The sequence below is a fragment of the Monomorium pharaonis genome, chromosome 10 (assembly GCF_013373865.1).
Source record: "Monomorium pharaonis isolate MP-MQ-018 chromosome 10, ASM1337386v2, whole genome shotgun sequence".
NCBI lineage: Eukaryota > Metazoa > Arthropoda > Insecta > Hymenoptera > Formicidae > Monomorium > Monomorium pharaonis.
In genome coordinates this window covers 10,948,299-10,960,970 of record NC_050476.1, presented here as the reverse complement: position 1 = coordinate 10,960,970, position 12,672 = coordinate 10,948,299, and the positions used below count along the sequence as shown (strand labels likewise).

The window sequence follows — 12,672 nt, the reverse complement described above, 5'->3', positions numbered from 1 at the left end:
CTCCTCCACCTGCTCTCTCCCCACCCTTTTTTCAAGTATCCTGGTATGGCCTCCTCCTTCACCATTTTATACCACCTATTATATTCTGAACCTACAATTCTCTCCCATCTTTCCTCTCTCTGCATTTTTCTCTCCTTAATAAATATCGCTTCTACTCTATCCTCCTCTCTTTCCTCGCCTAACTCTACCAAACTTCCTCCCCTGTCCTCCCAAAAACTCCTTCTTTCCCCTTCCCAGCCACTTCCTACTTTTTTTGTCCTACACCTCGCCTTTATTTCTTCTAAACACATTCTCGCCAACTCGCTACCTCCGCCCTCTTCTAACCTCCTCTCATATTTCCACGCCCTTCTTCCCGCTTTCCCTCTCAATTTATCCCTTAGTATCTCCTCTCTTACCATATAACCCGGCGTGTGCCAATCCAAGCCTAGCATCCATCTCAGATACCTCTCCTCTAGCTTCTCCATACCGTCTCTCTCCTTCCAACCCCAAATTTCCACCCCGTATCCCATAACCGTCCATACCAACCTGTCAAATAGCCACAACCTCCTTCCTCAATCACCCCCGTACCTTCTTTTCCCAATTCCCCAAACCTGATCCATCACTGCCGCCGCCCTTCTCACCCTATCTTTTATCTGCGCTTCTTGCCCCCCGTTTTTTTGGAACACATACCCTAGATAGCAAAATTCTTTCACCTCCTCTATCCTATTTCCTTTCCACCACCAACTTCTTCTACTCTCCCTACCTCCTCCCTTTCTAAACCTCACTATTTTCGACTTCTCTGCATTTAAAACTAAGTTCTTTTCATCCAAGTATCTTTCTAGCCTTTCCAACATACTTCTCATCTGATCCTCGTCTTCCGCTATTAACACCAAGTCATCCGCATATGCTAACGTACACACCTTCACACCTCCCACCTTCACCCCTCCCCACTTGACCCTCCCCATTACTTCTTCTAAGTCTGAGATCAATAGATTAAACAACAACGGACTCAGTGGGCAACCCTGTCTTACCCCCCTCCCCGTCCAAAATTCTTCCCCCGTCTCCTCCCCAACCCTAACTCTACTCTTCGTTTCTCTTAGTAAGCCTTCTACTCTCTCTATTAAACCTTCTCTAATCCCCCTCTCCCTCATTGTCTTTATCAAAATTCCTCTATCCACCGAATCAAATGCTGCCTTCAAATCTACGAATAACGCTATTAATTTTCCTCCTTTTTTGTCCACACTTCTATTTACTACGTAATTCAATACAAAAATATTATCTATTGTCCCTCTCTTATTCCTAAAACCTGCCTGATTTTCTGGGATTATTCCCTTCTCCTCAATCTCCTCATTTAACCTTTCTGCTAAAATTTTTGCATATACCTTATAAAGCGTGGGCATTAACGTTATTCCCCTATACTCCTTCACCTGCTTTCCCTCTCCCTTTTTAACAATCGGTACTACTACTCCTTCTTTCCAATTCTCCGGCCATTCCTCTCCCCTCCATACCCTATTCAAAAAACCCCCTATCCACTCCTCTAACCTTCCTCCCCCCCACCTCCATACCTCATTCGGAATACCATCTACTCCTCCCGCTTTTCCTACTTTTAGTTTACTCACCACCTTTCTTACCTCCTCCTTGCTTATACCCTGTTCCACCTCTCTCCTACCACTCTCTCTATCCTTTCTCTCGTCTCCTCTAACCACTCTTGTCTCTACTCCACCTAACAAACACATAAAGTACTCTTTCCACTCCTCCATTCTTATTCCTTCGTTGACCCTCCTTTTCTTTCTCCTATCCTTATTTACTATCTCCCACACTTCACTCTCATTCCTGGCCTCTTCTGCTTTTTTCTCCCACTTCCTATTCTCCTCCTCTTTCTTCCTCTCACATAGAACTTTGTATTCTCTTTTCAGCCCTATATATTTACTCCTATCCTCTAGTCCTTTTCTCCACCTCCTTAATTCCCTCCTCACCTGCCGCTTCACGCCCTCACATTCTTCGTCCCACCAGCCTCTTTCTACCTTCTTGCCTTTCCTTCTCTCTCTCTCCGTCTTCCCCATTGCATCCTTAATTTTACTCCGCATCCTATCCCACTCCTCATTTACCTCCTGTTCATATTTTTCCTCTATCTCCCCCTCCAAAACTCTCCTGAACAATTCCCTTCCCTCTTCATCCCAGACTCCCCTTATCTCCCTGCCTCTCCTCCTTACATTTACCTCTCTCCCCTCACTCCTCACCTCTGCCACTACTGGAAAATGATCCGACTCTACCTTATCTATTACCCTCATCTTTTTTATTCTATCTTTCGCCTCTCTATCTACTAATATATAGTCTATCACCGTGCTTCCCCTAGCTCCTACATACGTATACTCTCCTTCCTCATCTCCTACCATCCTTCCATTTAACATTTCCCATCCACATTCACCTATCAGTTCTATTAGCTTTCTTCCTTCTTTATCTACCTTACTATCTTTGGACATTCTCCTAGTCTGCTCTTCCCCCTCTTCACCATCCGAATCCTCCCCCCAACCTCCTCCTTCTCTACCGGTTCTCGCGTTGAAATCGCCCCCAATAATCACCTTCGCTTCTCCATCCTTTGATTCCATCATCTGTCTCAGTAACTGCATAGCTCCTTCCCTACCTTCCTCCTTTATATACACCTCTACAATCCTCCAACTTTCCTTTCCAATCTTAATTCCCACCGACACTAACCCTTCTCCTATTTCAACTATTTTACTTTTTCTATCACTTAACTCTTTTCTTATTCCTACCACCATTCCCCCTATTGCTCTACCTTTTCTATTTTTTCTACTAGCCTTCTGTACTCCCCACTCATAACCCTTTGGTACCCTGGCTCTTATCTTTTCCCAACCCCTTGTGTCCGCCCATGTCTCTGATAAAAACATTACATCCCATTCCTTTAAATTATCCCAAAAATCTTTATCTTTATTCCCCAACCCTGCCACATTCCAAAAAGCTATTTTCAAGACCCTCGCTTCTCTCGACTTCTCCTCTCTTGACTTACCCTTCACAATCTTCCTACATTCCCTTCCCCCCCTTCCTCTATCCTCAACTCTCCTTTCTCATTCCTCAAGACTTCCTCTTCTTCATCCCACTTCCACCAATAATCTCCTATCCTGATCCTTCCATATCCTAACCATACCCTATTTCCCTTTTCCTCTTCTACTCTTGCTATTTTTTCTAACCTCCATCTCATCCTCCTCTCCTTCCAAGTCCAATCTTCCAAAATTCTTTCTTCCCTACCTTTTAGCGTCTTCTTCCTACTCCACATTCTTTCCTCTGTTCTTCACTCTCTAACTTCACCCATATCATCTCTCTCCCTTTTTTGTTCCCCTCTCCTATTCTCCTAACTCCCTTCACAGTCACCTCTGCTCCTATCTCCCTGAACACCTTCTCCACCGCCTCTTTCCTACTCCCTTCCTTGACCTCTACACCTTTAATTAATAGATTCTTCCTTCTGTCCTCCCTTTCCTTTATCTCTAACCTCCTCTCTATCTCTTTCACCTTTTTTCCCACTGCGTTATCTCCTCCTACTTCTATTTTCTCTATCTTTCTCTTTAACTCTTCCTGCTCCACCACTAACTCTTTTCTTTCTCTTTCCCATCTATATTCTCTTTCCTTAAAATCATTAATTTCTTTTTTCAACGCATTTATCTCCTCTCTCAACTTTCTACCCTGCTCCTCCATAATCTCCTTCAGTTCTTCCTTCATCTCTAATTTAACCATCTTTAAGCTACTAACAATCTCCTCTTTCCAATCTCTTAATTTCCTATCCCATTCCTCTCCGTCCTCTCCCGCCGGCGATCTAGCTACTCTCTTGCTACCTCTCATGCTATCAACCGAAGTGCAACTGTCGCTTCTGCCTCTATCCGCCATTTTTGTCGCGTCTACTGAACCCGCCTTAACTCTATATTACCTCCCTACTCTGTCACTATGCGGCGCTCCTGCTCCCCCACTCTCACGTACGCACGTCTTCTCTCTACCTGCTCCCTGCTTTAACCCTGTTATTCCCCGAGACACCTAATTAATACGTTAACTCACTCTTATCCTCTCTTTCTCCACTTACCTATCCACCCACACTCTCTCTATCGCTCTCTTTCGCTCCCACCCGACTATCCTACCCTCTCCTACGCTTTCCAACACCTCTTATTACACTCAATTCACTGCTTGCAACTACACACGTCTGGCCCGGAAACGGAAGTGATTAAAATTTAATTTAATTATTTTATATTTTTAAATCTTAATTTATATATTCAAAATATTTATTTATTAAATTATTTTTATGCCTTATTAATTTATTTACTAAAATAGCGAATGTATAGCTGTAAAACGGCTGCGAATATGTTGTTGCTGCTATTTGACTGTACAGCTATTTTGCTGCAAAGAAGTTATTATAACTTTTTTATAGCAACATAGCTGTACAGCCAAATAGCAGCAACAACATGTTTAAAACCTAAAAATGTTGTCCCATTTTTGCTGCTACAACATTGTCAAAACGTTGCAATAATGTTGAGGCAGTAACTGTACTAAACAAAAATGCTGTGATTTAAACTGTAACAACGTTATCGCAGCCGTTTTGCAGCTTTATGTGTTACTTGGGTCATTTTAACTCATAAAGAGACAACTATTGATAATAATAGGAACTTTGATATGCTGATCGATAAGCCTCAATCAACATACTATGTGAAGGATTAAAAAGGACATAGGAGAGAACAAGCGAGTACAAAATATTAAGCTATTCAATAACAGATTGCTCAGATATTTAATCATTCAAAAAAGAAAATCAAATGACACAAAAAAGTGGCTGAAAAGAAAAAATCGTTTATTGTATACTTTTGCGTGAACACTTTTGTATGCTAGTATATAATATGTTATTAAAAATGATTTTTTTTCTCGAAATAAAACAGCTTACCGTTTCTCATACATTTCTTTTTGGTATTTCTCTTTTTGTACAAAATCTCGATGTATTTTATTCGTCACGACAGTGAGTAAAAATTTTTAAACCTACGCTTAATTATTGTTAAGATTACTCTTGACTAATAAAGTCCTTTAAGTGGAACTATGTATCACATCCTAATTGTATTAAAAGTACTCGACATAGGATGCGTTCAAGGATATACTTGTAAATAAAACCGCAGATTAAACCTTTCGAATGTTCTGTATTTATTATTGCCATATATTATTTCTTGATCAAAATGATTTTTAATATATATATAAATAATCACATAATTATACGGATGTAATATATTATTATCGGATAAGCGGCTCTTATTCAGCTTTCGGTTTTACTTTCCTCGTTATTTTTACGTTCTTTATGCTCCATCTTTTTTTTTGTATTGTCCTTTCCAGGGAAGTAGTACTTTTGTATATTCTTGAGCGATAATATCACCGGTATCATAGCGGGCAGAAATAGAGGAATGTACACTGCGTACCTGTAATATTGCAAAATTATTTATAATGTAATTTTTAAAATATACTCAATTTTCATATAATGTCTCATATCATTTAATATAAAAATATACACAAAAAAATTTAGGGAAAAATCCAAGAAATAACAAAAAGAAGTTATTTCAACAATTACCTTTTATTTTTGAAAATAATAATTTAAAATTTTTTACAAAATTAGTATATTAATGGAAATTTTTAGAATTTTAATTTTAAATTTAAATTTTATCTCTTATTTACTGACAGACTTTCTATAATTATTTTTCTTCATAATATAAAATTGATAGCAATATGGCATACATGTTCATATATAATATATTCTCGCATGACTTGTAAATTTTTAAAAAATTTATCACACTTATAAAAAATGACGGAAAAATCAGTTTTAATTGGTATCAAAAACCAACATTTTCTGAAAAGTATCTTATCTTTAATTTTTTGCCAAGCTTTAACTTTGCAAAAGAGAAATACAACTTTTAGTCTTGTTGATAAAATTTTTTTATTATTGACTCCAGAATTTCATTAAAAAAACTTTAAGTTTATCGTAGAGATATTATTAAAGAATAACTGTTCAATTAATTAAATTTTTTAAACAATTAAAAATGAATAAAAAGTTTAATCAACAAAAAAACTAAAGTAAAAAAAACAAGATACTGCTAATTTACAAAAGAAAGTACTCTACATTTTACAATTCCATATGTTAAAAATATTTTAAGCAAATTTAGGAATATTACCAAAAATATGGAGTAAATTAAATGCCGTTTATTAATAAATTTTACAAATTAATTAAAGCTCAGAAAGACTCTCTTCCTAATACAATGCGTAGTCTATAAATTTAATTGTAAAGAGTGTGAAACATCCTATGTTAGTCAAACAAAAAGACAATTAAAATTTAGAATATTAGAACATCACAATCATATTCATAAAATATGATTGTGATGAAATACTTCTTCACTCTGTAAATGCTAAACCTAGGATGTAATATGATCATGATTTCGAATGGAATAGAATAAAAATTCTGGACACTGGAAAAATATCTTAATAAAAGGCTAATTTCTGAAATGATACACATCAAAAGAGTAAAAAAAGATTAAATTCACAAAATAGACACAAAATATTTAGAACAGGCTTATATTTCAATAATCTAAAAAAAATCTCGAAGTAAACTGTATATAAGCGACTCATATCCTCGGTAATATCCGCAATAACAGCAGTTTTAGTAGACAGCAGTTTTAGCAGTCTCAAACATAGACAACTGGAAGAAACAGTTTACATTTACTTTATACACCTTTAATTTTATTCTTGTGACCATTTATTCATTTTATGTTTCTAACTACTTTTTGTATTTATTTATTCATCTATTTATTTTTTAATTATTCGGATATCCTTTTTATTGGTAGTAAATCACTCTTCAGGCCTTAAGGTAAATTAATCATTGTTTTTAACTTATATTTGAGTTACTTAAGTGTTACTTGATGTTTTAATTAAAGATACACATGACAGTCGATACCATTCAGTCTGTAAACTATGTGGATATTCTTATATAAACAATAATATGTGTCCATTGGTCTCATCAAAATTGTGTCTTGACGAAAAATTTTGTTTAATTTTTTTGGAGGCAAAATTTTAAAAATATCTATTGATATTGGTTGGATTCTGAGAGCATGCTTTTGGCTCTGTGAGCGTGCTCTATCTTTCTTTGACATTCACTAAGCAACAAGGCTAAAATGATACTTTTAGCGCTAATAGCGTCTCCCTGAACCCAGCCATTGTAATGCTGTCTTATGTTATGATACAACAAATAATTTTGCGCAATAATAATAGGGCTAACTCTGTATTGCCTGATCTAATTGTGTTTAATTCTTTAACGAAGGGATATCTAAATTTATGAAACTGCTAAACACGGATATAATGGATATAATTTCCGTTAGTAAATGGATTAAAGACAAAATAAAGATGATTACAACAAAATAAAAATTGTAAATCTAATAAAAAAGGTTTACTTCAGGATCAGCAGTTATTAAGTAAATTATATTGAACGCAAACAGTCCCTTAATAATCACACTTCCGAAAAATTCAATACTAATCGCACGGGGTTATTTTGACCCTAACGACTTTAAATGCTTATGGCACCAAAAGTATGTATCCTATCGAGAATTAAAAATTCATACACATAATTTGCACATTGAAAAACATGTTTTCACAACTTAAACAATCAATTTTCATGTTTGAAGTAGATAAAATCTTGGAAAAAAAGATAAAAAGCCTCTTTTTACTAAAAAATTCATAATTTTTTCATTTTTTTATAGTTTTATCTAAAAATTTAGGGTTTTATTCTTAAGACATAGTACTTTAAGAAAAAAAAGTTTAATACTGGGTGCTTCAGAAGATATATTTATTTTGAAAATTGAATTAAATAATTTTCAGGCAAAAAAGGGATGATTCAGTAATGAAGAATGTGTTTATTTAATTATAAAAATAATTCCAATTAATTTTTATTCTTCAAAATTCATTCAATCTTTTTCTTCAATTTTCATCCTACAATCGAGTGCGAACGTAAATTATACGTCACTTAAATATTCAAAAACCATGAGAAAACGCAGTAGAAAAAAAATAGACGGAATCACAATATTATTTATTACTTTTTGAGATATTTAGAGGAGTGGGTTCCGTTTGCCTATGTTCTCGATTGCCTACTGCTTCGTTTGCACACAAATTTTATAGATTGCCGACATTCCCGATTGTCCACGTCCCGATTCCCTACTGCTTTGTTTGCACACACGAAAATAATTAAGGTGCAAAAGTACGATTGCACACGTTATATTATTACGCTCATACACATTGCACATGTGACGCTATTGCACACGTGCACATTGCACACGTGATATAATTACGCCCATACACATTGCACACGTGACGCTGTTGCACACGTGCACATTGCACACACCCAGATAGCCAAATAAAGGCAACATGTTGTTATTTTGCTGTGACTTATTCCCTATTAATTTTATCAAACTAAAGCCAAGGTGTTTCCTCAAACTGTCTGTTGTTCTGACATCATATAAAATTCTACATTAGAATTCAACAAACTGACGGCAAGTTGTCAACATGCATGCACAATTGCTGTCAATGTGACAAGTTTATTATTCCTCAATGCATGCACTTATAATTTTATAAACTCATGAAAGTTATTTGCTCTCCTGATGTTAACTTCGTTCCACGTTAAATTACAATAACAGCAAATTGTGGGCAAGTTCACAACATACATGCAGTGCATTAATTTGCCCGATATGCTTAATCTCGCTTGGCTATCTGGGCATGATATCATTGCGCTCATACACTGAAGGCACGATTCCAATAACTTGAGCGCCTTGATTTGACAATGGTTTTTGATAATATTTTTTATGCTCGACAAAGTTGTATAGATCTTATTATAGAGGTAACTGCTTTAGTTTTCGAGATATACCATATTAAAAATAAAAAGAAAAGTAGGTAGACCTCGTTTTGCATGGAGAGTCACAAACCCATGTGGAACAGTACAAAGCGTGGACACACACACACACACACACGGAGGTTGCAAGGGGGGGCTTGGCCCCCTCCTCCCGCACCCACCCCGTCGGTAGGGGTGCCTGGAAAGTCGCAAACCTATGTGGTAATTGTCATGTGTGCAATGTGTATGCGCGTAATTATATTACGTGTACAATGTGCACGTGTGCAATAGCGTCATGTGTGCAACAGTGTCACGTGTGCAATCGTACTTTTGCACCTTAATTATTTTCGTGTGTGCAAACGAAGCAGTAGGCAATCGGGACGTGGGCAATCAAGAATGTCGGCAATCGGGAATTTTTGCAAAATTTGTGTGCAAACGAAGCAGTAGGTAATCGGGAACGTAAGCAAATGCGATCACCCCCGTTTAGAGCACCAAAATAGCAGAAAAATATTTGTTAAAAATTAACAACAATTTACGTTTTAATTACACCTAGGGTCATAAAGTTAAATCTTAAATTTTTTAAATCTGACTTCGGATTTACAGGTCCCGAAAACTCCTTATTACAGATTCTCACTTAAATAGAATAAATTTCTGAATTTTTGACCGCCAAATTGGATCCGCCATCTTAAATTTTGAAAATCTGACTTCAGATTCGTAATCAGCGATCTCAAAAACTTTAGATATAACATTAAGAAAAGAAGTAGGTCTTAAACAATAATGCGCCACTCAAAGGGATAATATGTAACAGTAATCTTTGGGTAAATTAAATTTAAAATTTATGTATAGTCAAAAAAGTTAAAATAATTGTATAAGATATTACAGACAAAAGCAAAAATAAATTTAGATAAAATAAACTGTAACGTGTCTTGTAAATATAATGATCAAAAATTAATTCAATTCAAAGATTATTTGACGTGCTGTGTTACTTATAGCATCTTCCATTGAAAAAAACTTGCTGGCATTAAATGCTTAAAGCGTATTTCATTGGTAATAGTAATGAGTGAGTTTTGAATGCTAAATGTTTCATTGGAAATGCAAAATGCTCTTAGTGCGCACCACTGAATGCGATAAAATTGGCCCTGAGTTTAGAGGCCGGGGCCACTTCAATGTTACATTATTTGAATTGTTCACTGCTGTAACAATGGACTTATGTTTAGTAAATAAATTTTTTTTAATCATCTTCACCAAATAAAGTTAAAATTTTATTACTTACAAACATGAAAAAAAAGAAACAAAAAAATACAGATATAAATATTTATAAATTAAAAAAATTACTGAATAAAAACAAAATTTGTTTCTTTTAAACTATTACAAAATTATTTTTTACATAAAAATTTTACAATTACATTTTAAAACAGATAATCAGGTATGTGATTTTGATTTCTTAAGGTTATATTTTTGATAATGTGCATAATATGATAACTTGATGTAATGTGTGTGTGTACGTATGCGCATTTGCGTGTGCGTGTATTTGTACCACTATAATATTATACATATACAATATATTATTTATATTTATATTTTTGAAACAAATTTATTTAACTCTAGAACGGTATACTTATATTTTTCAACCTTAAATGTTTTACTGGGTTAAAAATGTACCCCATTCGTTCTCAAACGTGCTGCATTGAACAGATGAACTAAAATCAATATTATATATGCTACATGAATTTCTTTGTCTTTTAATGACAAAGACGATAGTGTAATGCGCAATAATATTTAATTAACATTAAACACATAAAACATTAATTTAAACAAAATAAGTTTAGAAAAAATCGCAAAATGACTTCTTTTTGAAAATCTATTGTATTTTCATCAATTTATAACGAATTTTTAAAAATTGAACAGTTTTAAAAAGGTAAAAGATAAATCTAGAACCCGGGATAAAATGGATTTTAGGTATCGTTTAAAAAGTATAATTATTTTAACAGAAAAAAAATGGAAAAAAATGATATGTTGAAGAAAAATGAAAATAAATAAAAACAATCTTTTTTATTTTGTTATAAAAATGTAAAAAATGTTTCTTTTTTAAATATAAAATATTATAACACAACATTATGCGCGCTTCGCGCGCGCCATTTAGCTTTTTACTTTTTTATTTTTATTTTATGAATATAAATTGAATTATAAGTTAATACAGAAAAAGAAAGAAAAAGAAATAGTTATAATTTAAATAAAAGTTTAATTTAAAATATTACATTTGGATAGTTCACGTATTTTACGTATTTGATGGAACATGAATTTTATCAGAAAAACAGAATTTAAGAAAAGGAAAAGGATTAAGAATAGATAGATGGATAGATGGATAGATGGATAGATGAGTAGATGGGTAGATGGGTAGATGGGTAGATGGGTAGATGGGTAGATGGGTAGATGGATAGATGGGTAGATGGATAGATGGATAGATAGATAGAGAAAGAGAGAGAGGGGGGGGGGGAAGGAAGAGATGTCAGGTAGTAATAGAAAAATAGAAAATAACATTTAAGTACAATTTATAATGTAATTAATAAATTTATATTTATAAAATAAAAAAATATTTAGAATTTTATATTCGAAAAGATTTAAAAAATTTAAAGATATTTAAAAGAAGTACATATACGCAGACAGCACACGGATACCCTTACGGAAAAAACACTAAAAATAACACTTAAAAAAATACTCAAGTCGAGTATAATTTGGGACAAGGGGTAAACACTCAATTTAGTGTAAACACTCACCTTGAATGTTCACCATCTAATTGAGTGTTAATTTCAATGTTAATCCTAAATTTAAGAATAACACTGAAATTAACACTCAATTAGATGGCAAACATCCAAGTTGAAAGTAATACTCAAATTAATACTCAAAGCCAGCTGAACACTCTATAGTTGAATGTTTATTTTAGATATTCGTTTTATGTCCATTTCTACCAATGCAGATTAATTTTAATCTCGGTTGAATTTGCTTTTCTTGCTTTTGTTTTTATTTAACATTTTCTAATCCAATGTTTAAGAGTGCACACTCAATATTAAGTGTATACCTTCAACCGATAGATGTTGAGTGTACGTTTCAGTGTTTACACTTTGTATTGAAAGTATACTCATTTATTGAGTGTCATATCCAAATGTTGAGAGTATACTTTCAAATATTCAATATTTAAATCCAAACTTTGATATGAACACTCAATCATTGGGTGTACACACTCAATGTTCGAGTATAAACACTCAATCTTTAGTGTAAATACTCAAGATTTGAGCGTATACACCTAAATTTGGGAGTAAACTCCCACTAGTGAGTGTAAACTCTCAAAATTAGAGTGTTTTTTCCGTAAGGGTATCCTAACGACATCCATAAGACGTATTTCGTCCTTAACGGATATTGAGGATATCCACAGGCCATCCGTTTTACATCCTTCGGACATTCTATGGACGTCTATGGGATATTGGTTTATGAAATTGGTGGACATGCTAGATCCCTAAAATATGTCCAATGGACGTTCTATGAACGTCCTGTGGGTGTTCTATGGACGTCCTATGGACGTGATAAAAAGCGGCATTCAAAATTAAATTTTACATTAAATAAATGGGTAAAAACAGAATAAAATATATAAATATAAATATTTATTTAAGAAATTATTTTATTTTTTCTATAGATTATACATTAAACAATTTTAATTAAATAAGTATCATACGTATAATATTAATTAAACAATCAACTTAAAGTATTTTGTAATTATCACAAACATATATATTATA

At 34.0% G+C, this 12,672-nt stretch overlaps 1 protein-coding gene across 3 annotated transcripts in view; it reads right to left on the bottom strand.

Moving 5' to 3' along the window:
• Nucleotides 1-5,145: 5,145 nt before the first annotated feature.
• Nucleotides 5,146-12,672, bottom strand: part of LOC105831067 (GPI transamidase component PIG-S) — a 293,030-nt gene continuing 285,503 nt past the window's right edge. For all 3 annotated transcript variants that reach the window (XM_036293075.1, XM_036293076.1, XM_036293077.1), the window contains exon 9: nucleotides 5,146-5,435. In XM_036293075.1, the coding sequence (XP_036148968.1) occupies nucleotides 5,276-5,435 (160 nt within the window). In that variant the 3' untranslated portion in view covers nucleotides 5,146-5,275. The remainder of the gene's footprint in view (nucleotides 5,436-12,672) is intronic.